Source organism: Ixodes scapularis, unplaced genomic scaffold, assembly GCF_016920785.2.
Source record: "Ixodes scapularis isolate PalLabHiFi unplaced genomic scaffold, ASM1692078v2 PGA_scaffold11__112_contigs__length_91849675, whole genome shotgun sequence".
In the NCBI taxonomy this organism is placed as follows: Eukaryota; Metazoa; Arthropoda; class Arachnida; order Ixodida; family Ixodidae; genus Ixodes; species Ixodes scapularis.
In genome coordinates, this window is record NW_024609837.1 from 43553446 (window position 1) to 43581411 (window position 27966).

General features: G+C 46.8%; 2 protein-coding genes across 3 annotated transcripts in view; one reads left to right on the forward strand and one right to left on the reverse strand.

Annotated features, from left to right (window-relative positions):
• The window catches only part of LOC8024513 (ceramide transfer protein), a 41249-nt gene extending 26247 nt beyond the window's left edge, over window positions 1–15002 (forward strand). Inside the window, exons 7-12 of one of the 2 annotated variants that reach the window (XM_029973177.4) lie at window positions 830–919; window positions 3480–3554; window positions 7412–7637; window positions 8442–8644; window positions 10879–11005; window positions 12344–15002. In XM_029973177.4, coding sequence (XP_029829037.2) covers window positions 830–919; window positions 3480–3554; window positions 7412–7637; window positions 8442–8644; window positions 10879–11005; window positions 12344–12471 — 849 coding nt within the window. In that variant the 3' untranslated portion in view covers window positions 12472–15002. Of the gene's footprint in view, window positions 1–829; window positions 926–3479; window positions 3555–7411; window positions 7638–8441; window positions 8645–10878; window positions 11006–12343 lie in introns of both variants that reach the window. The other variant, XM_029973176.4, reaches the window with a different exon arrangement.
• LOC8024514 (proline-rich protein PRCC) lies at window positions 14936–27957 on the reverse strand. The gene is made up of 6 exons (XM_029973178.4): window positions 27405–27957; window positions 25898–25951; window positions 24486–24791; window positions 22531–22677; window positions 16772–16969; window positions 14936–15121 (listed from the first exon to the last, which is right to left on the reverse strand). Exons 1-6 carry the CDS (start codon window positions 27693–27695, stop codon window positions 15035–15037), a joined length of 1083 nt encoding a protein of 360 aa, XP_029829038.2. The 5' UTR covers window positions 27696–27957; the 3' UTR covers window positions 14936–15034.
• Between the last annotated feature and the right edge of the window lie 9 nt (window positions 27958–27966).

Sequence of the window (27966 nt, forward strand, 5' to 3'; positions counted from 1 at the left end):
CATTTACAACGAACCCACGTACAGCGAATTATTGGCGATATCAAACTCACGAAAGATTTAAATAAAAATGCATGTAAAAAGTATGTTTTATAACGAACAACATATTGGTTATATCTAACTTTTCACCCCCGGGAAGGCTTCCGAAAACGCGAAAACAATCGTCTTCTAGCCCGTCCCGTCCACCAAAAAAGAAGTAGGAAAGAACAAAAATTCCAAAAACTCAAGTTGCGAACCAAATTCAGCGAAAAGAATTGTAACTCAGAAAGGGGAAAAGCTAAAAAAAAAAAAAATACACTGCACGCACGCACAGAAAGAAAAAAATCTTTCCACCCCAAAGCGTTGGACCATGAAGAGAAGCGACTCAAAAAAAAGACAAGATTTAAAAAAAAAAAAATCTACGCGGCATGCAAAAAAAAAAAACAACAAAAAAAAAAAAAACTTTTTAGCACGTTGTTACAAGGCGGAAGGAAGAGGTGAGAAAGAAAGAGTAGGCTCTCGCCTTACAAGGAACTCATCGTGGAAGTTCGTTGTAAATGTTTATTTTTTTTTTGCTATATCGAACTACTTGCTATATCGAACTGATTGTAGCGCTTCCTGCTGTTCATTATAAATGGGTTTGACTGTATATAAAGAAAAAAAGCAAATTGTGTTAAAAATAGGGTGTATTATCTTTTGGGAAATTATGGTAGTGAGTTTGTTTAGGTAAGGCGACTCCTGGATTGAGTTATGTCCCAATAAAAGCTTTCGAGCAAGAGGGGAGGGGACGTGGCGCCTGTTTGCGAGGTTTCCGTCGTGTCCTGCAAGCCTAACCCGACGTGGACTTTTGCAGGAGGGACCGCACAGCATGATCAATGAAGAAGAGTTCTACGACGCCATTGACGCTGCCCTGGACCGCAACGAGCAGCAGGAGGAGGAACGGGTGGGGGCAAGTTTGCCGGGACCCTTGGGGTTTCCGGTGTACTTCTGTCTCTTGTGCATGCGATCTGCCTGCAAAGGCTGCACTTGCCACTTAAAGTAGAATCTCAATGATACGTATCTTGCGGGATTGCGAAAAATATTTATATAATTCGAACTTCGTATGAACGAAAAACAAGTCACAAAAGTACATGAAAGCAAAGCGGGAGGTACTTGCCGTTTATTGGTCACACTCCCAGCCAAAAAAGGCAGTAATGTTCTTTTTTTCAATATCACCCAGGAGACAGTTTTGCAACGTGTAAAAACGTTCCAAAACGCCTTTGCCAAATCCTTGCGTTTTCTTTTAGGGTCCTTGTCCTCTTTCTTCAGAACTTCCGGCTTCTCTGTGAAGGACAGCGATTTTCTCTTGCGAGACATGTTAAATCAGGTCACAAGTCTACGCTGGACAGACGATGCAGAATGAGGGATATCCTCCCGCAAGTTTATTGATGAAAATCGCACGGAGTTCTACAGACGTGCACATACGCGTGCTAACAAAGGATGCTTGCTTGTTGACATTGACGTCATCAACGCCGATTCCGAATGTCAGTTCTGGTGTCACTCGAGTGACTGAGAGTTGCTAAAACCCCTAAAACCCGTTTTAAAGCAGCAACCCTGGAGTAGGTGAATGCGAGTTACTCAAGCAATCTGCATTTTAATCACGTGACAACACAGATAGCGCGGCAACGGTAGACGTGGGTATGTTTTCGAGTTTTGGAACGCAGCCGCGAATATTATGATTGGGGCGCGTATGTAGAAAGTACGGCAAGAAAAATAACGCAAAATTGGCGGCTACGGTTGTTGGAGCCAAGTGATGCCGCCCAAAAAGACGTGTAAACATTTTCGATCATTGTTTATATGATCCACCGTGGCCCGATGAAGCATTCGGAGTATCCCGAAACGTAATACATTAGTGTTAAGGGACTTTGGCCGGGGATTTTGAAAAATTTGTATTATCCCGAAATTCGGATGAACTGGGATCATATCATCGAGATTCTACTGTAATAGCTTTAGTAAGCGTTCCCGCCGCGGAAACATACGTGTGGCTAAGATGCATTCCACAGGTTCGAGATTATGATTCGTCGTGGTTCAGAATTGAGCGAGACACAGACAAAGTTTATGGGCAGGCTGGAATAGCACTGGAGGGGTAGCGCACCTTGTTTTCCTGTGTTAACCTGTTTGGGTCAACGCGGAGCGCAAGTTTGTCTGCTTCTTTTGCAGGCATTGCGGTGACGTCGGAACGCCAAGCTCAGATTGTCTCTGATTGAAGGATAGTGGGTAGACCTCAAAGCAAGCTGCCTTAAGGTCTACCCCAGGGTTTAAGATAGACAGGTGGGGAAGCGAGAGCCAAATGAGCGACCGGATTGTGTCCCCCTCGGTTTTCTCTTTTTCTGTGGCGCCATCTATGTGGAGCACCGCGAACTCTCACTCCGGGTGGGCGACCGGTGGCGACCGGCTAAACTGACGGAGATGATTTCTCTTGGATTTTCAATGAAGGAATGTCGTGCTCTCGGTTTATTTTGCGCACTCTCCCATAAAGTTCCATGCAAATTCGAATCTGATTTTTTTCCTCTCGCCGCAGCGCCATCTGTCGCAAATCGGGGGTACCCGCAAGCAGACGAGTACACAATCCGGTCACGGCGTTGCGGTAGGCTTCTATGGGCAGTTTCCCCACCTGTCTATCTTACACCCTGGTCTACCCCCTATCCTTCAATCGGAGCTCGGCATTCTGAAGTCACCACTATCCTTCAATCGAAGCCAATCAGAGCTCGGCTTCCTGACGTCACCACAACCCCTGCAAAAGAAGCAGACAGTGTTGCGCTCCGGAGTGCAACGAAATGCTTGTGTCACTTTTGGACCACCTTATTTTCCAGTCTATACAAATCGCAGCCGCCTATAAATGGCCGTTTCTCTTCTTTTTTTTTTTTTAATGTTGGTATATAAGTTGCACTTTTGTACATGTATGTCGCACTTGCATATTAGTACGGTCAGAGTGGCAAAACTGCGTTGTTAAGCCTGCATATGTATAATAGCGTGATCGCTATATATGCGCAAGCGGGATCCAGTATATTCTCACCAACAAATCTTGCGAGAAACATAAATAACGCTTGTGGCAAATTTACAGATATAAAAAAAGGCATACAAGATGCACCGACAGAAATTTATGGAAAAATAAATGTGACTTGTATGTTGGAAATTATGGTAATTGTGTCACAGTGCACATATATACTTAGAAGAAGAAAAAAAAAACGTGCAAAACACTGACGGAGATTGTTCAGAAAAAAAAAAGTGAGTTGTACATTGGAAAATGCGGCAATTGTGTCACATAGTGCACATTGCTACAGATCCGACATCTGTGCAGCCGATATGCACGTTCGAAAAGAATATATATATATATATATATTTTTTTTTAAATCTGACTCGTTTACATTGTTTTCTAGTCGAAGTTTCTTTTCTTTTTTTTTATATACGTACTATACTTTGTTGCTCTACTTCGAAATTGATGAGTCCTATTTTTCATGCAGCGTCAGATCAAGAACAGGGTACGAGAACTGCTACGTCCATCGTCTGTGGCTTCCCAGCATCCTCTTTGGAGCGAGGTAGGCTCTCATTTGTTTAACTGGGGTGCTCGTATGTTCAGGTTCATGGTCACCGTTGCGCTTGTCTCGAACCATGATCCCACTAAACCATTCCCCGCTTGTATGTCATTCGATGAACCGAATTCATGCTCAATGGAACAGTTCCATTCGGTATTGAAACAAAAGTGCATGCAGTGCGTTCTCTTATATTCTCACTCATTTCCACGAGTGATCCGCTGTCAAGATGTTTTAGAAATGGGTATGGTACAGCTCGAGCGAACGGGACATGATTGCAGTGAAACAAGGAAGCAGAACTGAGACCGCCCCCCCCCCCCCCCCCCCCCCCAAAAAAAAAAAGAAGCTGCACGTGCAAGTTGACACACTGTTGCCTCACGTACGGCAAGTTTGACCCTAATCGCCACGAGATCGAACTTCATCAGCAATGTGTGGATAGAAAGACGACTGCCCCATAGGCTATCTGTGGTCGCGGCCAAGAATATGCGGAATATTGCATTTATTTCCTCGTACAGTATCATTGTGGAAGCAATTTTAACGGAAAATGGTCCGATACTGTTTATCGCTTCAGTGCAATACCTATTGCACCGAGGTGAAGGTCAGTTTTCACTGATGTCCAGCAGCCGGCACGCTGAAGATTGAGTGGGTCTCAAAGTTGAGATCTGCAAAGGAGCCTTCGATTCACACGATGGTTTGCTCTAAACATTTTACCGAAGAAGACTTCAAACCAACGATTAATGACGACCGAAGTAAGTGGAAAAAGAAAACTGTTTACATAAGTGTCACAAGTGGCCCAAGGAAGAGTATGCGTAAAGCGTGCACGTTAATACTCGCTCGCTGCTGGTCAGTGTGATTTTTTAATGTGGGCTCTTCTGCTGCGGTATTTTTAGAAAGGATGCGAATGCCACAAAGTTATTACTGTGTGAAAATCCGACTTTCGAAACAATGTGGGATTGTCACTCCTTTGAGCCCCCCTACACTATGACACAGTAAAGGAGACATAGACTGCAGTGGAAGTGACTTGCTCAGTCAGTGTCTGTGTGTGTGTTGGATGCACCTGATCAATTTACTTGAAGTTCGGTTGGAAGTATGCAGTACATAGCTCTGATGGCAACTGGTCAATCTACCGAAGGAGCAACAGGGACTATTAAGCCTAATCAATTGCTTGTTTACACTCCATGAATTTTGCTTACCCTCCGCGTGACGAAGGCTTCGTGCCACTTTGCTTGAAAAACTAATTTTTAGCGGCAAATCACGCTACATGAAAACGGCATGATTATATCTAAGGTTAACAGGTCACCAAAGGACATGGGTGCCATGTATAGAGCTCGAGCCATTGTTTTCCTGAAGTGACTGCATCGCCTACTGCAAAACCCTTTGCAAGCCCTCAATTTTCGAGAATTACAAAAGTAGCAAAAAATAAAGGCACGCATACCTCTCTTGTATGGAGGCCAGAATTCAAGTCTATAGGATTTGTGAGAGTTAGCAGCCGCGAATAGGTTCCTATGCCTAGTTTGCGAATAATTGGGACTGCAAAAATAGAAGCGTTTAAACAATCGAGTGGACTAGCGTGCGATTCTCTCAAAGACGTTTCTGGTGGTTGGAGTTGCAAATAACAGTTAGCCGGCAGGGCAAGTGCATGAAAGTTCATTAGTCGTGGCACCGTTCGTGAGTTGCAAATCCACAGTGTGGGGATCCTTGCCGAGTTCCAACGACTGCAGCACATAACTCTGCACGTGTACGCTCTTCGACGTGGTCGTTGGGGCCACAACGCTGCACTCAATAATGTGCCCGGCATTCACAAGTTGTACGACTTTGACAAGGCACTGGTTGCTGTCGGCAGTGTACTCAATGATAGTATGCAATGGCACTGAAACTGAAACAAAGAACCGCATCACAACACCAACCACAGTAGCAACACTATAAAGGCCCGTTCACACTCTTGCGACCGAGTACGACTGAGAGAGACGAGATCTCTTACAACTTCTTAAATGTTTTTAGAATGAGGGAACACACTGACATTGTGGCCCCATCTATGCGGTGACCCTGGAACTGCATTTCACAAGAGCGAAGGTTTTGCAGGATTTTCGAGGTCAAATGTGCGTAATACCCATAGAAAGGCTCGTTTATAACATTGTCAAAAGTTTTTCGAGCCAACAAAGAAAGGATAATGCTCGAGAAATAAAAAAAAATATGCCGGACCGCCGAGTTTACACTGCTTCTCAATAGATGGCGCCAGTGTGTTTTCTGGTTTAACAAGTTTTAAGGAACCCAGGTTTAAGAGGTCGCAAGCAGTCGCAAGAGTGTGAACGGGCCTTAAAGGTATCCGGCATGGCATTCCTTGCCTTCGCGTATTTCCATGCTCGTGAAACGATACAATCTTTTCGAAAAAACAAGCCTTCGTCGTCGTGAGGATCCATGCTTTATCGTGTGCTGAGAGCAGACAACGTGCGGCAGTATCCACACTCGTAGTGCTTCCAACATCGACCGCACGGTGGCGACTCTGTTCGATCTCGAGGCAAAAAGGCTGGTTCACACATCTACGCTGGTTGTGTTCGCTTGCAACCGTAACGGCAGTCACCGGAAGAAGTGTTTGCCATGCACAGCAATGGCAAGTGATGCAAGGGGTAGCTTCGCAAAGCAATCCATGGGTCACGGTTGCAGTGTTTTGGTCGCATGCAACCGAAACGACCGTAACGAACGCAAACATTGCAAATGTGTGAACCGACCTAAACTGTCGCTGGTCGTTGGCTGTACTCTGTGGGTCGTGTTTTGATGGTTCGTTACAACTAGGATCGTGCAGATGTCGTCTCGATTTGGCCGAAGCTGGCACACATTTTGCACTCGATACATAATGCCGGCAACACCGCTCCTAATCGAGAGGAAAATTGGCGAGTCCTTCGCAGGGGGGGGGAGAGAGGGGAAAAGGTGGGGGGTGATGTTTTTAGTTTTTTTTGTCCACTTCCCTGAAGGTCATCCTGGGGATATCCTGCACTGCTTGGTGATAGTTACAGAAATGCAGAGGGGATGAGCAACTGGCTAATTGGCTTAGAGGGGCAAGGGTAGGAATCACCCTTTTGGTTTGTAGGCAAGGTGGCACGAGCTACTGCCCATTAATAAAGGGTACAAGTTACAACCATTAGCATGGGAGCCGTGTATAGGGAGAGTTTGGTCAATGGGAGGTGCGGGCAGAGCCCAGGCGTGCACCAGTCTCGGAAAGAGAGCTTGGCATGCTCTCTTGACCAACTAGAAGCAAAAAAAAAATCCCCTAGCGGTGGTAGCGCCAAACAGGTCTGATCAAAGGTATATGTTTGTATATAGTTCTAATAAGCGCGTAAGAGTGAAGTGTAGCAACTTTTTGTGGTTGAAAATACGGTGCACGTGATGTTTCGATCATGATCATGTAGAAAGATGTAAGAAACTAATGTGCCGCTCAACTCTGTTTTGCTCGGACAGAGTGTGACCGCTCGGACGGCAAATTCCCGGCCCTTGCTAGTCGCGCTCTTCCACCATCATTTTGGATGAGCGTGATTGAAACGTCACGTGTGCCATATTTTCAGTCACCGAGAGTTACTCCGATGCACTTGTCAGGTTTGTTTCTCACGACCACCGCCAGGGTATTATTTCTGGCTTCTGGTTGGTCACATTCGAATTTCTCAAGACGTCCTGGAACACGCCCAGCTCACTTTCGGCCAATGGCGACTCCCCATTTGTCTCCTATATTTTCCAACGAATGGCCAAACTCTCTACACATACGGCTCTGATTAGCATCCATACATCCATCCATCCAACTTGAATGCAGAATATGCCGTTTTCGAGGAGCTTGTGAGAATGGATGAGAGTGTTTGTCGCTCCTGTTGCAGGTGGAGGCGGTGACGATGGAGCAGCTCCGCTACGCCAAGATGGGGGTGGGGGAGGGGGGCTGGCAGCTGTTTGCCGAGGACGGGGAGATGAAGATGTACCGGCGAGAGGTGGAGGAGGCCGGTGTGGTGTGCGACCCGCTCAAGGCCGTCCACGTGGTCAGGGGGGTCACCGGCAGGGAGGTGTGCCACTACTTCTTCAGCCCAGAAGTCCGCTTCGACTGGGAGAGTGAGTGTTGCCCCACCCTTGCCCTGTTCTGTCTCCTTGGATTGGATTGGCCGGAGGGTTTGACTGGGAGAGCGAGTGCCGCACTGGTCTGTATGCCCGGGTTGGATTGGGGTAAGGGTTTGGCTGGGAGAGTGTCTTGGACTGAACTGATGTGGAGGCGACGTGACTTGACAAAATCGTCAAGTCGTTTCATCTCAAGGATACTATTTTTAATTAACTTTCTAGTTAATGAAGATAAACCTGGTTCCAATTAGAAAGTTGCTGAGCGTCATCGAAAACCGCTAAATTATTCAATTTTAGAAACTACGCAGGGGGTTCGCAAAAGTTACGACATGCGCAAAAGTTACGACTTGCGCAACAGGTGCAAGGCTGGTGGTGCACAAACGAAATTGACTATATGTTTACTTTCACTAATTAAAAAGCTAATAACAGATTTTAGGTAATGAAGCGACTTGTGATGTTTTGCTCCTATAAATAGACTCACTCATTCAAACTCCATGAAGCCACAAATTTTGTTTGAATTATCGGAAATTTAATTACCAGAAATTTATCTAAATCCGATGCAAGATAAAATTTATTTGTTATATGGATGACTACACATACAAAGCAGATGTATGATGATTTCCTATACAAAGGCCCATCGATCCTAAGCAGGTATGCCACACATGAAACGATGGAATTGAAGTTGAATGCCCCGCATGTAATAAGCCCCATAGACCCTGGTTAATTGATTTTCATTGGGCTTGTGTAGTACAAACTGGTGGACGCGTAAGAGTGTTGCTTCTCCAACCGTGTGACGAGCAGCGACCTTGGAGAACATGGAGGTGCTGGAGGTGGTGGAGCCCCTGACTGTCATCGTGCACCAGATCCACAAGCGGGTGTGGCCGGCCACCCAGCGGGACGCCCTGTTCTGGTCCCACATGGCCCGGGCCCCCAACGTGGAGGACCCCGACGCGCACGACGTCTGGATCGTCTGCAACCACTCGTGCGACACCCCGCCTGTGCCTGTGAGTCTACCTCACCATCCTGAGAGAGCCCGCCTAAAATCGATAGCAAATCGGATGAAAATAAGGGGTAGGTAGGCTTACTTTTGGTGTGTCATAAAAAAAATGAAGTTAAAATAAATGCTAGTTTTAATTTTTGTGACCCTCGAAACTTGTGATTGCAGGACTACTGTCCTTCCTAGTCGGCAATGTTCGACTAGAAGTGGGCTATCTTTCAGCATTTCTTTCAAAAATGGCAAATTGGGCCAAAAATGGAGAGGGTCTAGCTTTTGGGGATATTACGGTACTCTTGCTCGGAAGCATGCTGTTCAAAACGCGTCTCTACAGTTGAAGGGGCAGTGCAACGAGTTTTAATTCAGATATTGCTCGGAACGAATCCCAAACGTTTGTAACCTATGAAACACGCATTAGTTTTTCTCCTCGCGCAATACAGTGGAACCTCGATTATGCGACATTCCGCATTTTATGACGAATTTTCCCGGTCTCGACAAACTCCTTATAGAAATAGTGTATTAAAAGTTCAGTTTACACAACGCGCGATTTTACGTGTCCCGCGTCATACGACGTTCCGGCGGGAAACGCGCCACGAATTCAACAGCTGCATGAGGAGGGGGGGGCAGCGGCACGGCAACGCAAAAGGCTTCTGCGCGCCGTTTCATAGGGTATAAAAACACGTCGCCGGCAGCCCTAGACAGTTGCAGCGCCAGGAGGGAGCAGGAGACTGCGCTTTCCCCTCTCCTCCCCGGGTTGTGAAATGCCTCGGCGTTTTCGCGTTGCATCCATGCTCCGCTCATTCCATCGTTCTCTCGTCTCGTTTACCCTTGTTCTCCTCTGAGCGCAACTTTCTCCAACTCGTTTCTTCTCCCAGGATAGAACACGTTTCCACTGGTTCCTGCTGCTCTGCTTTCGGAAAGCATGAAAAGCGATAAGCGTCGCGATCGTGCACGCTGGCAAACAATGTTTGTTTGTTTGCGAGGGTATGCAAACTGTTTTGACGGTTTGTTTGCACCCACGACGGCGTCACTAGTCTGCTTCCAGAGCTTGCGGCCTTTGAAAGGAAGCTATTGTTGCGTGACCTAAAGTCTAGCAGGCAATGACTGATTTCTTATGAGGTAAGAATAAAGTTACTTGCGCCTTTACCGCACAATTCTACGGTTTCGTTTCAGTTTGTTCCGACGGTTTTTGCTTTGTCGAAGTACAGCAGATTATTAGCTTAGACATCATTTACAACCTCCACTTGCCTTTTTTGCGCGAGGCCGATCACTGTATCCGTAATTACAGTTTTTTCGGATGAAACGACCTGTGGTATATACGATTTCACGCAGTCCCGCAAAAGTCATATAATCGGGGTTCCACTGTACTAGTTGTGATGAAAAAAAAACTAACAGCGTTTAACCCCCCTTACTTGTACCAGAACAGGCAGCTACGTGGTCTGGGACCGACTGTGTGCCACCAGCATTAATCGTAGCCACACACCGGGGTTGGCATAACATGGGAATGCGCGCCGAGTTCCGGACGTTGTTATGGTTTGGCCATTGTCATTGCAGCGATTTGACATGAGCCACTACCCGAATGCTCGTTGAGTCGTCGATTGTCACGAGCCAAAATGGAGCACTCGTGCAATGCTGGGGTTCATTCTACGAGCCGCATTCAGATATCATAGCTCGCGGTGGACCGTGACAACACTGCGACCTCTGAACGAAGTCATGAACTCTTATGGAGAAGAGATGGAAAGAAAACGCTCGCTTTTGTCCTCGAAATTACGCCGTGACAAAGGAATCTTTCGGCCAATGACGTTGCGTAGAAGCTTCTGAATGTGAACACCCTTGCTCCCCCAAAAAATCATTCGTAAAGCGAGTTGTCCGTAATAAACAAGGCAAAAATATGCATATTTACCAAGTTCGTCCCGGAAAATAATCTCTATAGCGCGGTGTCCACATCGACGGGACACAACTCTAACCAGACTCACGTTGCAACTGGTTCCGAAGTATCAAGAAACGACGTTGCGGGGGGGGGGGGGGGGGGGCGTTATGCCGTCTGTTGGAGGTCGCTGTTCCGGCGGTTGAGCATGAAAGTTCCGGCAAAAAGTGTGAGCGAGTGCCGTCATCGTCGCTGCATTCCGTTTTGTTGGCAACACTGTACTAGGGCGAGGTAGAAGGGGAGGTGTGAATTCGACTTTTTTACACCAACCGTGCAGCAGTTGTCACAGTCTTGATCCGTACGTCTGGATCACGCAGCTTGGCAAGTGCGTGCGGGTGCGGCTGACCGTATGCCTAATGTGCCAGACGTTTGTGGACCCCCCCCAGCCCAACAGCGAGATTACCCGGGATAACCTCTCCTGCAAGATCACCTACTGCTCCACCAGTGAGTGTGGCCTGTTTTATACCCCGTAGCCTGCAGCAAGTTTAGAATTCGGTAGGAGTCCCGCCTCCTGCAAGTGCCCGTTGCCTTTTGCCGGGCTCTAGCTATGCTTGCGACGAAGTGTTATCAAAAGCAGTGAGCTCGCTCTGAAGGCGGAGCATCTACCGAATCCTTAACACGTTGCCGAATATTATCCGTCACTGCCCGTCTGCTTCGGTAAGCGGGTTTCTTGCATGCGGAAGAAACCCTCTGCAGTTTCGTTGTGCAAGTCGTGTTGTTCGAAAGGTGGAGGAATGGGGGGCCTAACATTCCAAACCCCCAAAATTTGCCTGGCTATTTAAAATAGTGCCATCAGAGATGCCACTCTACCAAGTATGAACATCCGAGAATGCAGCGAGCTAAATTTAATTTGTACATTCTGCAAAAAGGTTCTACTACTCTACAACAAGGTTAAAGGGGCACTGAAGTCATTTTTTAAAAAAGTCTTTATGATCTTATATTGTTTAAAAGGTAGTTCCCGCATATACAAAGTCGTATATTACAAAACCACCTATTCGTCTCGGGGCAAGAGAAAAACGTGGACTCTTTTTCCTCGCGAACTACACTGTGTGGACCAAGGAAAGCTCTATAATACGTGCAGATTCCGAATGACTTTATCATAACTCCTTTCGAAGAGAGTGTGATAGGTACACATTCAGATACGACTCCTCTTTTTCTTTGCGGGCGAAGCCATTGCTTGCAACTCGCCGACAAGCGCCCTTCGTCGACCACTTCACTCGGAAGAAAATTCTTCCCAAAAAGGGAGTGTCGCAATCTTTGAACACACTTTTAACGAGGAAATAAGCAACGCACGATCGTGATTTCGGGTTTGGGATGCTTAGAGCAGCTAGATTAAGTTATCAACACAAAAGGACGATCTCAGAACCGACTTCAGTGCCCCTTTAAGTGTGGATGGATTCTTTTTCTCGGAATGGCTACTCGTGGGGAAACTTCCAACTTGTCTGCAAAGCTGAAGAGATTTTTTAGCATAAAATACATTTTCGGCAAAGATAATTTGCTGGAAACGTAAGACGCTGTGGCATTACAATCGAGAAAACACGAGAAAACAATGGTGCAACTGCTGCAAGAGGGCTCCCTTGTGGGTGATGCCCTACTCCCATTGGCTGGTGTAAGCAATTGTGTGACCATAGCAAAAACCAATTGCATTCTTGTCGGAAGTCGCAATACGATTGCACCAGGGTTTGCCGACCCAAAAACGTATTCTGTGACGATTTTGTTGGGCACAACCAAAGTACTGCCGCAAATACTTTTAGCGGGGGTACCCTTTTCTTTCTCTTCCAGTCAACCCAGGCGGCTGGGCGCCAGCATCGGTCTTGCGTGCTGTCTACAAGAGAGAGTACCCCAAGTTCCTCAAGCGTTTTACGCAGTACGTCAAGGACCAGACAGAGTGCAAGCCCATCCTGTTCTAGCTGAGAGCAGAAACCAATGCCCCCCAACCCGAACCTTCAAGAACATGAATGGGAGTAGCCAGATGGGCTACTACCTTCAAGCGGAGAAGAAAGGCCAGCGGCAACAACATCGGGTCCAAAAGAATGCGGTCGTCTTGGTCTTTCGGGCAGTCACGCACGAGTGGTGTAGTCCAATGCTTTTCCTACGACCATGCACAATTGCCCACTGGGTAAGGCTACCCCCTTTGTTTCTAAATCGAGGGGAGTAGCCTTAGTTAGGGAACATCCGAGTAATCACACTTGGAGCTGTTGTGCATAAGCAGTTGCTGGATGAGCTTCAACTAGGGAACGTGGAGCTACTCTCGGGTTAAAGGGAAAGGCCACCCTCTTTGTCCTCAGATCAGGGGGAGTAGTCTTGGGGAACATCTGAGAGGTGTTGTGCACGTGCAATTACTTGCTGGATGAGCTTAAACTGGGGGACTAGAGGCTACTCTCATATTAAAGGGAAAGGCTACCCTTTAACCCCAGATCGAAGGAACACCTAAGTTGTGTTGTGCAAGTGTGGTTACTTGCTGAATGACCCTGAACTGGATAAGAGGCAAGCTTATTCTCAGGTCAAAAGGAAAGGCTACACCCCTTTACTCTCCTTGTCCTTAAATCAAGGAGTAGCCTTAGTTGGAGAACATCTGAGAGGGCTGTCGTGAATGTGCAGTTGATTGCTGGATGAGCCTAAAGTGGGGCACAAGGTTATTCTCGGGTCAAAGGGAAAGGCTACCCCCCTTTTGTCCCTAAATCAAGAAGAGTAGCCTTATTTGGGAAACATCCGAAAGGTGGATGTAGTGTACACGTGATTACTTGCTGGATGAGCTGGAACTGGAGGACAAGAGGCTACTCTCAGATCAAAGGGGGTTGCCTTGGATCGGGCACATTTGTTGTTCAGATTGTCGTCGTTGTTGTCGTTCTTGTTGTTGAGGCTGTTGCTGCTCTTGTTGCTTGAAAGCGATCTAGCAAATGTCGAGGGCAAGCTTTCGAGAACGCCGGTGCCTGACGTGGTGTTTCTACTTTGCTCGTTTGCAGCGCATAAAAAAAAAAGCGAAGGGGGAAAAAAAAAAACTAAGGTTGCAATTTTTCCACTGCCGTTCTAATGGGCGGGGGGGGGGGGGGGGGGGGGGGGGGGGGGTGCCGAACGGGGGCTGCGAGGACGGCCTCCCACTTGCAGACGGGAGAGACTAACTGAAAAAGAAAAACGGTGCCAATGTTTTTTGCCGGCACATAGCCTAGGTCGCACCGTCGAAGCGGAGGTTTACGTTCGGCCGCGCACAGGTTTAGCTTGTGGAACCTGCAACAAACCCGAAGCTTCCACCGCCTTTCATCGACCACGACGCCGCAGGAAATGCGAATAGTTTGGTGCTGGTATAAAGGCTCGTCCATGCACCTGCGACTGCTCACGACAGAGTGCAACCCCTTGTAGCGAGAGAACACTGGCGATATCCGTATATTTCCTATTTACTTCTGCGCTTCATCTTTCCACTATTGGCGTGGAAAGACTTTCGACAACGTTGCTACGGTGAAGTGCGTTTCCCGTGCCGCCTCAGAGATGTGCCAGCATGTCTTCGCCTAAGACGTAGTAGGAAATTGGTCGTAAGCAGTCGCAAATGTGTAAACCAGAGGAATGGAACGAGCAAGTTGAAAGCGTGAAAGTTGCCTTTTTCTTTTTTCTCCCGTTACTTTTAGACAAATACTCCTAAATGTCTCCCGTTTTCTTTACGAAACACTCAAGGTCTGTTTTGTATATAGGCTGTTCTTCTCGTGCTCTCTCGTTTTTAAATCGCCGCGTCTAGTCAGTGTTCAGTTCTTTTTTATTTTTTTTTCTGGTTATTTTTACGTTTTGACAGGAATAGTTTCACATTGTACATATGGAGATGCGTTTGCTCGCCGACCGTTCCATTAATCGTCTTTGTGATGGATTTACACAAACCCTACGAGAGAAAGTACAATGGAATGTGGTGCGCATGGACGGATCGCGTCGTCGTCTTTTAAATGACGGCAACAGGAGGTTCGTTCATATCCTTCGGTATTGGATGACGAGGCGCTTTCTATGTATTATATATAATATTGTATATCTATACGCGCGTGTATACTAGAACGTTCTTTCAGTTTACATAGGTAGCCAACCCAGCTTGTTTTTCCAGGGTATGAAATTTGTTGCTCAACCAATGAGATGCTTGTTTCGCTCTTCGTTGCAGCATTTCGTCTGGGAAATTTTAACGCAAAATACGTCGGCATGTTCACTTTACGTCGCTGAAGCAAACTGCCGTGGGTCTCCAAACTTTGCGTATTGCTGAAAAAAAAAAAAAAAGGACCGTGCTAATGTTGCGGCAGGTTCTTCCCATCTACGCATGCTGGTACTATTATTGTGCTTGCTGTGTGACAGGCAAATGCTTTAATTGTTTGAAGCAAAGAAATAGAAAAAAAAAAGCCGACATTTTTGTACATACATGAGGGTTTGTATTTCCGAGCATGGCTACCATATAAACGAGTTCCAAAGTCTCGCTCGTTCTGACTCGTTGACTCGAAGGCAGGCTTAGAAGCCGTACTTGGCTTGGGTCTGCCGCTTGGTCATGCGGTTCTGGGCCCACATGTTCTTCAGCTCTTGCTCGCGTGCCTTGGCCTGTAAAAGTCGAGAAGAGAAGGTGCCAAACGATTTCGGTTACATCCGGAACGAGCACATGTAGAAGAGAGAGTATTTTTGTAGACTGGGCTAATTTTGGCTACAATTGTTTTCTATGGATGCCGACAGGATAAGGATGGCGGTGAGTCTCCTTGGAATGCACAGCCTCTTACCCCCACTCGTGGCCTTCCATCATGCTTTGGCTTCACTGAGGCCGAAGCATCATCGAAGGCAGGAAACTCGCGCTGGAGGCAGGACGACCGAGAGACCTCTGTCGTTCTCAATCTGCAGGCGGCAGTAGGGCGCACAAGCGAAGGAGGGGAGAGGACGAGGCGGTGCGAGAGGCAGTGATCATCTGTGCGACAAAGCTCCGCACCCTGCAGGTACTCTTGGGTCTATAACGGATGACGTCGGGCTTTCGTCCGTCGGAACGTGTCTGGTAGTTGGTCGACGAAAATTCAATGTGCCCTTGGAGATATCGCATTAGGGTGAAGACTTGGGCGAGTTGGTTTTGCATATTGAAGAATTAAAAACTGCACAAACAAGACAAAAGACAAGAGGAGACGTAGACAGACCGAGCGGTGACTCTCAATTGAATTTTATTGGAAAGCAACCCACAAAGAATTGCTGCGAATAAATAGGACACAATTCTTATAATTTTGTCATGCCTTGGAGGTATTTCCTCTCCCCTTTCTCGAAGGCCAAGTTCTCGTTCGTAAGGAACCGGTGGACTTCCGAAAGTCGTAGAAATGATAACGACGGCAGTCATTAGGAGCAAAGGACGACACAAGCGTTTGAACGCCAAATGCCGACGCGACCACTCCCTTTGCACGAGGAGCAGACTACCGTCTTCCTCATTGCGATTGGACAGAGATGGTGGCTAGAGACAACGGCAGCTGTTCCACTGTTCCAGTCAGAGATCGGCGCTCCGACGTCGGCGCACGCTCTCCTCCTTTCCTTCGGTTTCACTCCGTACGACGACGATTTGATTAGCGAATGTTTGGCATCCTGTTCCGCTCGCGCGTACGAAGCGCTCCTGAAGTGGCAACGAGTGATGTTGCTAAGGTCAGAGCGTCATGCAGTCTGATCTTGTGAGCCCAATAGTTAAGGATAGAAGTTGCGAAAAAAAAAAAAGAGAAAGCATGAGGGATTGCGAGTGTCACTGCGTCCCGATTCTCTTCTGCCGAAGCTTGTGTGGATTGTCAAGCTGGAGGGCGACCTGCAGCAGAATGGGTGTCTGCTGCATTGCTGCCACGACACCGCCGGGGTTGTGGTCAGCGACGATGCGTCGACTCTACATCATCATCGGGCGGGAATCGAGGCACCATCGTTTGTGACGCGGTAAACGTACTGGTTGGAGAAGCATTTTGGCCACCGTAGTGAAATGGCTATGCAGAGTGCAAGCTCGTCCGCTTCTTTAGTGGGAGTTGTGGTGACACCGGAACAGCCGAGCTCCGATTGGCGTCCTTACATCAGCCGGAGCTCGGCATTGTGTAGACCTCGAGACAGCTTGCCTCGATTGAGGTCTACCCACTATCCTTCAATCAAAGCTCTGTGTTGCGACATCACCACAACCCCCGTAAAAGAAGCAGACAAACTTGCCCTTTGCATTCCCACATTGCACCAGGTGAAAAAAAAGGGGGTGCTTGCCTGTTGCGCCAGGTAGGTGATCTGGTGCTTCCTCCGGTGCGTCTGGGAGGTGTTGAAGTCGCTCGTGTCGCTGGCCGGGCTGTAGCTCTGCTCCTCGGTCAGACCCTTGATGAGCACCCGCGACTTGTCCACCTGGCTGTCCGCGCTCACGTCGATGATGTGGATCTCCTCATCACGCCTGCCGCGGAGACGCACCACCTGTAACGCGTGCCGGCATGGTGGCGTTCGAAGAATCCTCTTTGTCGCGGGCAGTGCCGGTGGACACCGTTCATGAAATGCGGCGTCACCCACTCCTGATGAACTCTTTGGCAAAACATGCTTAATTTTGTCTTTGAGACACCGAATTCCCAAACTGTAAAAAAATCCACAGCTTTTTGCCACGGTGTGCCAAAGAAGTGACAATGATGGGCCGCTGTTATTGCACCTATTAACAGCCACTTTTATGCGTACCCACTCTTCATTTACTCTGGGGGTTCTGAAACTGGGTTCCCCAGAGCACCCTCTTGTGCTCCAAACTGGGTTCCCCAGAGCGCTCCAAAATTTTTTGCCCATCTCTGCCCCCAATTTTTAAGTGAAGAGTGGTGCACTTATTATATGCGTGTACGTGATCATCTTACATCCCAGATTAAGAACGACTGACAGATCTAAGCCTCCCACTGATGAATAACTACGAGCCAAACAGTCCCTATTATGTTTGTTATTATTTACAAGCTCTATACACCTTTCCAATATTTACAAGTCATCAGCCCAGCACACGTATTTTCATTGCTTCAGAAAGCGAGCAGATCATCCGCCATACGCACAAACACCGAAAACGGAATCGGCAGGGAGCCCTTTTTTGTTTGGAAAGGTCTATAGGTTCCTAAACTGCTTTGGCGCATCAATGTCGAGACTGGGAGTGGTGTTCTTCAGCCATCGGACAAGGTAGGTAAGGGTGCCTCGAGGTTGAAAAAGTGTGAGGACTTAATTTACTTGATCACACACAATACATCTTTGTGGTCTCTAAAGTATCTATGAAAGGGAATGCACTGTACGCACTTCCCTGCCTAAGACTAAATCAAGACGAGCGGCTTGGAGGCATTGCAAGGGGATGCAAGCGCACGCAAAACAAAGTTTTCTGCCTGGCACAACGTTGACGCCGCGAATGCAGCTGGGAGGTCTACAACAGCTACCACATGAAAATTGTGATGGGCGGTGTGCGAAGCATGCACGCACCTCGAGGACCGGCATATTTGATCGCGCACAAAGACGTCGTGAAGCGACCACCACGAAAGTTGGGCAGAGCTGTAAACTGCGGCAAGAAATAAGTGCAACTACAAACAAACTATTCGGAACTTCAGCCCACCGCTCGCCCTCTCGCGGATGAATGGAGAACCAGAGGAGCGAAGACGGCTGCGGCGGCAGCGGCGCGGAAACTGTGGCAGGGACTGTCGGCCTTGATGCGTGAAGCCGTTTTAACGGAAAAAGTGAGCGTGGTATAAATATGAATTCTTGTGCTACCTTGCAACAGCATTGCACGAAGGACTGGGATATCTATCATTAGGGACTTTTCGTATATAACATACGCTGTGGATTTCTGGTCTTGTACTGGTCGCCAGCTCAATCTGTGCTCAACACTGCTGCGAGAAACATAGAGCTCTAGCATGTGGAAAGTCTATTCTTTGACTTGAGTATCAGAAAACTGGTCGCGCAACATTCTGTCGAGCTATGCACATCGAGAATGTGTTCGCGTTTTAAGGCCGTTGCAAGCAACACGACCATTGACTCCAAACACTTGCAAGAGACAGAATAGACGTACTTGCTTTCAGGTAATTACGAAGCAAATAAAGAAATGCTCGAAGTTTTTTAAACGTGTGTATTAATTACCCAGCCGTTCGTGACGAGAGCTAAGAATGGGCAGTTTTGGCGAGAGGGGCCGCAACATTGCAAATAACACTATACAGAAAATGTACGGTATATTAAAATTTTTATTTTTGGTAGAGCAATAAATAAAACCTCTGAACACTCCGATTCTGTTAACAGACAGTTTTAGCATAGCGTTACCGCAGGCTTACGTTGGCTACTGTGAGCACAGCAACGCTCCTGGCGCGTGCTGAAAATTGTGCTTCAAAGGCGCAGTGCGAGCTTCCGGTTGTAATGCTACACCGCATGGTAGCCTCCGGTAACAAACTTCCTATCAATAACCATAAAGCAGTTTGATCACGTGTTGCAACACACTAAAACCAAGACGGTAAGCAGCAAGTTGCGAACCTCTGACACAGACATCAATACTGTGATAGTGAACGCTGTTCTCCTGATGCTTGGCAGTCACTGTGAACGGCTCACTTTTTAGAGTACTAATGGCCAGGCAAAGTGCAAACACGATATCTTCACCCTTAGAAATGTTCTGCCACAAACAGTGACATGGCTGGCGCTTAAAACTCGCTCGCCCTCCACAAAGCTTTGCAAGTAGAGGTTTCTGCAACTTCTAAATATCAGCAAGCTTGTTTTGCTAATGCATATGATCGGATACGATCCTGCCCTAACCGCTTCACGTCTGTAGACAAATAAATCATTTTTAGTGTGCTGACCAGTGTTGGCGTGCAGGCGCACGGGAAATCCTGAAGAATCCATCCCCGTCTCTTCCGCCATCTTGGAACTACCGCCCCGCCACCTATAGGGCATTGGAGTTGCGAATAACAAACGGGCTTGCCAACAGCAGGAGCAAGAAGACGAAGCATGACTGCTCGGGGAAAGACTCGAGGAAGACTCGCTGAACACACTTGTCACTATTCACAAGTTACGGTATTCACAACTCCAGCTAAACGGACGCCGCCAAGCGGGAAAACCGGGAACCAGCCGGACCAGGTCGCTCCGCGCCCCTCCGCGTTTCTGGTGGCTTTCGCGGACACGTGTTGTCGGCGCGGTGGCGAACACTAATTTGACGAAGGTCCGAAAATTTCTTAAGTTTGCGTGAGTGTTCATTAGTGTGGTGAAGCCTCAGTAGATTGTTTCCTTCCATCACGTGTTTGAAAGCCCGTTTACTCCACAACATACAGTCGCGTCCTTTCGATTTCTTGGATGGGGAGGGAACACGGAAAAAGGTTTTGACTTCTTGTCTGTCTCGAATCACATTCAAAGTGACGACTGCTTGGTAACTGATAAGTGGTTTTTTTTTTTTTTTATAATGATGTAGAACAGTGGACTGAGGACGCCGGACGAGGCATTTCACTGGGGGGAACACCAATGTTGAAGTCAAGTGAATGGGAAGGTTCGATAGCTGCTTTTCTTGAGTTCGGTTGCGTTCGGTCAGCTTCAAGTTTGAGCCACCCACGCCGGTCGGTGCGCTGGCTATTCATCTTGGCTGCTTTTCGCTGAAAAAGCCTCTGGACCACACTGAAGAAGTTGGGCTGATTTTGCAAATACTACTTGATTCAGAAAAACCTGCTCGCTGCAAATGATGAATGAGGGAAATTATCTGTTTTCAAAAGGTGGGGGACGAGTCTCGCAACGTTAGAAGCTGTCACGGCATTTTGATCTATCGCGCCTCCAATATTTATATTATACCCCTGTCGAAGCCAGCAGCAATATACGTCTACATTGCTCAGGTTGACCGGCCACAAAAAAATACGCATCTTCTCCGTTCAGGATTCGAAGCAAAGTTGAATACAGAGAGGTTCTGCGTGAATCTCTGATGAAGGCTCTTCGACTCCGTGCTGCCGGCTAGAACCATTGGGCTAAGTTTAAGTAGTATCTTTCTCTCTACCAAATATACTTTTATTCAGCAGTTCACCTAATAGCTAGTCAACTAAGCTCGTATTTCAAACCGAAGAATATACTAATATCGCTTTAGTGGGACATAGTACGTAATATAATACATAACCCGTTCGTCAAAATGACTTCTCGATTGCTACTAAAACCTCAATTGAAATACGAATATCAGCTGCTTAGTGGGGCGCCGGCGGGTTAACATGGTCCTTGGCTCAAGAAGCGCTTGCTTAATTTTCGTAATTTTCCTGCAGCCTGTGTTGACCTAGCAGACGACTGGAAAATGCGGATACGCACAGAAGCTCGATTTCGCAGACAGATAAGTCGCATGGTCGAGGCATGCGAGTTAGCTGAAAATTACTCTCGGTGGAACAATTCTGTAGTCATCGCCGCTTCCCTTAGATGATCAAAACTGATTAGAGTCTATTACCGCCTCTCCGGAGCCCATAGTTTCGGTTTTGAACGAAATCTCCGAAACGAAAGTTTGACATAAAAAGAACAAAAAACACCGGGAAAACAAAACTTTGCTTTGCAAGTTTATGTGCACCGGCTACACTTAACAGTCTCGGTTCAAATACCTATAAAATTGGGCATTAATCAAAAGAAAATCTGTTCAATCGAACGCGCCGCCTGTTCAGACGGCTCGGCCGAGCCGACGCGACCTGGACTCAGCCGCCATGTTTGTTTGGTGGTGGCGCCCCCTATAGGTCGCTGGAGTCGCGAATATCAATATTGGCTTTCTACTAGTTATAAAAGTGAAAAAACAAGAGGTACATGTCTTTTGGAAAACCTTGCGTCGCTGAGGGAAACTTCTCCGTATCCTACCCGTAACCCAGAGAAATGGAAGATGGTCACGCAGCAAACAAATTAAGGCTCTCGAATGATAATTTCCACAGTCCCGCATTCATTAAACAGCCTTAGCAGCAATAACATTGATCTAGAAAGTCAAACCTTTAGAGACTTGCGCTTATTATATGCTTGAACGTGATAATTTTCTCTCTTAACATTTGCAAAAGGTGCTTTTAGTTTTGGGCACTAATTTGTTACATTGTTGCCTCTAGCATGCTAGTATGTTGCTTTTTGTTTGCCTTCCCACACACTTCCTGCTGGCCATTGTAAGGGGTCCAGGGACTCGCCAAGCTGCTTATTGGAGCTTTTTTCTTGGGCCCCACCATCATAAAGGATGGAGGAGGAGGAGGAGGAGTAAAGCGGTACTTCGACACTTTCTTGAAAGCATGTACTCCACGCATCAATCCTAAACAAATTCTAAAGTTTCTATTGGAGTGGCTCTTTTCATTAGGTACAGCTCCAGTTCATCTTTGAATGATGCAAGAAACAAGTTGGGGCTTTAGAAACAATCTTGGAAATTTATATGCTTTGCGCCGTCATCGTAGCTAAGGAATCGCCCAAAAATTCTGCGACTTCAATTGGAGACTCCGGTTAAAGTATGAAGGTACCGTATTACCATACAGAGCACACGTCGAGAAATGCCTGCTGTATTAGCTCAGAAAAAAGCTTGTATCATCCATAAAACAACATTAATATATACTGTAAACGAGTTAATTTTCGCGTAAACCTAATTTTTGCGAATCGCCTATAATTCGCAAGAAATAGGTCCCACGAACAAATCCGGTAAACTGTAGACACATTACAATCTATATTGAGATCCCACTATGTCACGAAAACTGGAACTCGCTAATTTTTCCGAAACCTCAGCTTTGAACCAAATCGCAAAATATTGAGCCCGCGAAAAATAAGTCGTTTACAGTACTCCGTTATTCATGAAATCCTTCACGTCTAGTCACACTGAACGATCTAGAAAAAAACAAATCTTTGTACAGTCTACATCGGGTAAAATTTCACCTTTTAAACATGTATAGTCCGGAAAATATGGTAATTTACCAGCTCATGTGCATTTACTCTTTCATTGTTAAATACGTCTCCGACATTTTTTCTGAAGGCCCGATCCGTCTGCCTTCCTCCGAAGGCCCCAGAACTCGTCTCAGACTCACCGCTCCGTCATCCAACTCGACGTCGAACGCCGAGGTGCCCGGCTCGTTGTGTTCGGCGAACACTATCTTCCCGCGCCGGCTCTCCACCGCCTCCTGCTGTGGGTAGTCCGGCACTGTGCAGTCCGGTTCCTGCTCGGGTTCCGGTAGCTGCATCGCAGACAAACCAAGTTCCAGTTTTACCACTATGCGGAGCGCAAGTTCGTCTGCTTCTTGCCTAGGGTAGCAATGATGCAGAACGCCGAACTCTTATTGGCCGATTGAAAAAAATAGTGGGTAGATCTCAAGGCATTTAGCATTGAGACCTACCCACTACCCTTTCAATCAAAACCAATCAGAGGTTGGAGTCAACGTCACCGCAACCCCTGCGCAAGAAGCAGATGGTCTGCTTCTTGCGTAGGGGTTGCGGTGACGTCAAAATGACACTGACCTCCGACTGGCTTCGATTGAAAGGATAGTGGGTAGATCTCAATTCTAGATGGGGCACAGTCGCTGATAGCTTAAAAAACGCAGGGCTTTACAGTGTTCATGATTTTTGCTTCGAGATTGGTTCTTCAATGTTTTTGTCGGGGCTGATGCCGCAATCTCATCGGCTGTGGGGCGATAATACACTGGCCTGGACTTGCCAGGCCTTGCATTTCTTAAAGGGACACTAACCTACCTCCCCCCCCCCCCCCCCCCCCCCCCCCAAAAAAAAGTATTTTTATTTTTTGTTAGGTGATTTAATATGAAATCGGGAGACTACGCAATCAATATTTTGCTGCAGTTGCATGTAACTTTAAAAAACCAAGAAACTACTCAACCGCTCCAAATCGAAATATGAGTATGAAGCTCATGGCCAGAAGTCACGTAGCTACACCCGACCGCATTTTCTTTTACTTTTTTTCTCCGTTTCTCTGGCTTGAGAAGGAGACAACAACAAAGTTGCGTGCACTGTTTGTCGTGCGATTGTTTCGCACTTGTACCCCTTAACCTTGATGTTCTGCGCTTGAAGATCGATTGGCCAATACCACGAAAGACAGTTCCGAAGTAGTGGCTCCATGTCCGTCTCAATGTTGGTCCGTTGTGCGCCGCCATCGCGTCGTCTACCTTGCGGTACGTCGCCATGTCGAGAATGACATGTACATGTACTTCCTGTAATCTGTGCAACAATCTTTCTTTTTTTTTTTTTTTTTTTCAATCAAGTATTTGCAGCTTTTCGGAGATCACAAAAATGGGGTTCATATTCTTTTCTATTTTCAATATTGAATGTGTGCCTTAGATGACCCACGACCTTGAATATATTTGGTACACATAGTTTGAATGCCACATGACTATGGAATGAGAGTGAGCGTGACTGAAACTGGCCAACTCTCGACCGGCCGTTTTCGGGCAGAAAGGAAGTGAATTTCGAGTGGCAAATTCTGTTCTGGGTAGTTGGGCTCTTGTAGGTCATGTTCAAATAAAAATCTCTGCAAGCATAAATGCTTTGCCAGTGTCCCTTTAAGCAATTGATGACTTTGGCACTGAAATAATACGCCTAGATTCTCCGATAACGCAGAAAACAATGTGGATGAGTGCATACAGTGTGCATGTCGGCACGCGCATGCACATGGCCATCCCAGCGGAGCGACAGCTACGGTAAAACCACCGTTCAGCAAACTTCAGTTCAGTAAAGATGTTGGGCTGAAGAAAAAGTTATGCTTACTCGTTTGTATACAGTGTGCACACTGAAATCTGCATACATATGACTACATTGGCTTATGTCTATGGAGCTACAACCACATGAAGACAGTCACTTCAGTAGATTTCCATACAGTGTATTTACTGATACACACGAATACTAATACCGCAAAGATATTTTTTTTTTTGTTTTGTTTTGTTTGTTAAATAAGTCGGATGCTGTACAGTAATCGACAAGGCTAAACTCAAACACATTTTCAGCGGAGAAACAAAACAAAAAAGAAGCTTTTTCTTACGTCCACAGTTGCCGGGTACTTCTCCGTGGACGTAACCGAAAGGTTTTCGGCAGATGCCATGTCGACCTTAGGCAACGGCGGTTCCTCGAACGTAAAGAAGCTCGAGGTCGGAGCGGAATCATCGGGACCGTCATTATCCCCGTCGGTCCACGGATCATTCTGGACCAATGTTCCGGGAGGCCGTGGTTTTGGAGGGCCCTTGTCCCGCGGAACACTGGGCCTCTTCAGGACTTGTGGCATCAGCTGTTTGGAGGTTGCTGAGCCATGCCGCGGAGCCGGAAGCAGCCCCATCAGGCCAGATCCACTCTGAAAAGTGGAGACGAGAAACAAACATTTTAAGAAGGGGCCACGACAACATCTGAGAGGGCTTCTCAGTATTGCGAGATGTGAAGGCTGGTTTTTGCAAACCTTCGTAAGGATTTTTTATGTTTGTTTTCTTAACTCTCCGTCCATCTTTGTTTGTACTTACAGGTTTCCTGAGCACCCTGCACCAACCAGAACCAACAAGTCTCGTTAAACCATGTAGAACACGTGCATAGGAGGTGTTGATGGTAGTGATGCAAAACTATAGAAAAATGTACCACTGACACCATTAATCATTTTTTAGAACTATCGATAGCATTAAGGTATGTCGATAGTCAACTGTTGATGGAAGAAGAACGTCGCGAGTCCACCCATAAATTCTCGTAAAATCCGGAGTCTATCGATAGTTGATTATCGAGTAAACCAAACCCCCCCCTGACGCATACTACTACTCGATAGTCAACTATCGATAAACTCCAGGTTTTATGAGAATTCCTGGGTGGACTCTTGACGTTCTTTGCCACTTATCAAAAATTCTATTGATAGCTTTGCTATATTTGACCATCGATAGTGCTATACCGATAGCTTGAGGATTGTTGGCTATTGATAGTTCTACGATAGTTGGGAAAAAACAGCGCAAAGACGACAAAGTAAAAGGTAACCGACAGGACACAGCGCTGCATACCAACTAGCCCAAACTTTTACGTTAATCCACGATAGTTGGGTGTTGATAGTTGTACAATAGTCTACTACTGATGTCCTGCTTTCAACATTTTTAGGATAGTCGACTATCGATAGTACTATCAATCTTTTTTTTACTGCGGATAGATACTCTAGTCCATTACCAAGTATTTTTTTACAATCGGTAGATACTATAATATACTATCAATAGTTTTACAGTATTCAGGTATCAACAGTACTCTTGATAGTTAGATTCGGTTTTTACTATGGTAGTTCTGCACCACTAATTCACAGACCAAAATAGCTTTATCTGCTGCTGCTGAGAGCAAGCTTCTGCTCTTAGTTTCTCAATAATTGTAGAGCAAACTTGAGAGTGTGAGGTTGGATTCCATCGATGCAACTGCAGTTACAAGATTATATGTTATTACCTGTGCTGGCTTGAATTTCTTTTTTTCGTGGTCTTCATCTTCCTCGTCATCAAACTGCAAGGAAGAATAAGAAAAAAATTGATTGAGGAGGTAAATGTGTTCAGTTATTCAAGCAGGAACTACAGGATGATACAAGGAGACGCCAGGCTCTCTAAATCGACCGTAAAATTCGGTTCCTTAACCTATCGTGCTACGACTTTGTGCAGCGTTACCCACAGATGGTGCATTTTTTTGTAACATTTGCAAAGAGCGAACTTACCTGAGGAAAAAGTAAAGAAAGAAAAAGGTTTAGCTCCTATGGAAACGCAGCGACGCCACCGGTCTTCAAACAACACAGCGCCGTTTTGCGCGGGAGACAAGAGATGGCGCAAGCGGTCGTTGCGCCATCTCTTGTTTCCCGTGCGAAACGGCGCCGTGTTGTTTGAAGACCGGTGGCGTCGCTGCGTTTCCATAGGAGCTAAGCCTTTTTCTTTCTTTACTTTTTCCTCAGGTAAGTTCGCTCTTTGCAAGTTTTACAAAAAAAAAAATGCACCATCTGTGGGCAACGCTGCACAAAGTCGTAGCGCGATAGGTTAAGAAACCGAATCTTCCGGTCGGTTTAAAGAGCCTGGTGTCTCCTTGTATCACCCTGTAGAATGGAGATTTAATGGACTACAATAATGGGATTGCTTGACTACACTTGACTGGCCATTACTGCAATGTGCTTTAAGGAATACAGTCACATTACATTCAGTCATTTCATCAGCAACTGTCTTTATCAAGAAGCCCTTCACCTTCCCTATTGATTATACAGGCCACAGATCAATGCTTAAGCCAGAAAATCGTTCTCCAAGTGAGTTTGGAACAAGCAAAAGAGACTGTTCAGTGCTGGGAAGTCCTTCCTCAATAACCCGACATGTCTTTTCATCCAGACCATAAATATTCTGCTAGAAACTTGATCGTTCCAGGATGTTTGCCCCAAACCACTACGCTCGAAAACGAGTCGGAAAAATAGGTACCTGCACATAAAAAGTTGAAACTTTCAGCAAATATGCATTTCGGTGGTGGATTTTACCTTGTGGAATTTCAAGGCATAGCTCCTTTCCTGTGAAAGATGATACCAACAAACTTGCAAGGACCAACGACAGACGGTGTCCGCGAACGACCGTGTTGGCGACGGTTTTAACGCGTGGCGCCATCTCACGATAGGCGCACTGAGCAGATGAAGCACCCTGTCGTCTGCTCGCACTGCCTATCGGGGGATGGCGCTACGCGTTACAAGCATCGCTAACTCGGACGTCTGCGAACATGTCCACCGTTGACCCTAGGAAGTTTGTTGGTCTCATCTTTCACAGAAAGTGAGCTACGCCTTAAAATTCCACCAGGTAAAATCCCACACCTAAACGCATATTCGGTGAAAGCTAGACGCTTCTATCTGCAGGCGTCGATTTTTCCGGCTCGCTTTAGGCCGCAGGGATTCATTGTGGACGCCCTGTACATCAACCCAAACTCGAGTTGTCAAACTTACACCGTTAAGCGACGGAATCAGGATCTGCGCTCGCTTCGACTTAGTAGGATTGGCGGGCTGCTTTACAATATCTTGCAGCGAGAGATCAAGCGGAGTCGAAGTGGTTGAGGTGCTCTGCTTGGGCGGTGGAAGCCTGGCGAACAGACGCGACGGATCCGCGGTTGTCGAATCGGGTTCGTCGGCTCCAGAAATCGCTTCAGTTGTCGCTTTAGTCGTCGCGTCGAGCGGCTGGTCACTATCACTGCTGTCGTCGTCAGACTGGTCACTGTCACCGTAGGCTACCAGAGACATCTTGCCTTCTTTGCCGAGTCGACACGGTCGCTACACAGGAACTGGACACGATAGCATTCTCCCGGGACGTTTCTGAGACGCCTGAAAACTATCTTCGACACCTCGACGCGACAGATTTCACGAATCTATAGAAGCAAGCGTCGCTGTAGTCATCGTATCATGCGTAACCAGCGAACTACACACCCCGTCCCAAACAACAGTTCTCGTCAGCTTCGTTGTTTCGCCGCCGTGAGCGTGACATCGTAGCTGCTGTGTTCATTTTGCACAAAAA

Bases quoted from the DNA above. Each gene is read 5' to 3' on its own strand.
- LOC8024514 (XM_029973178.4), bottom strand. From the start codon at position 27,695: ATGTCTCTGGTAGCCTACGGTGACAGTGACCAGTCTGACGACGACAGC. The intron at 24,792-25,897 runs GTAATAACATAT...TCCACTTTTCAG, and splicing joins AGAAATTCAAGCCAGCACAG to AGTGGATCTGGCCTGATGGG. The intron at 16,970-22,530 runs GTGAGTCTGAGA...CACGCGTTACAG, and splicing joins TCGAGTTGGATGACGGAGCG to GTGGTGCGTCTCCGCGGCAG.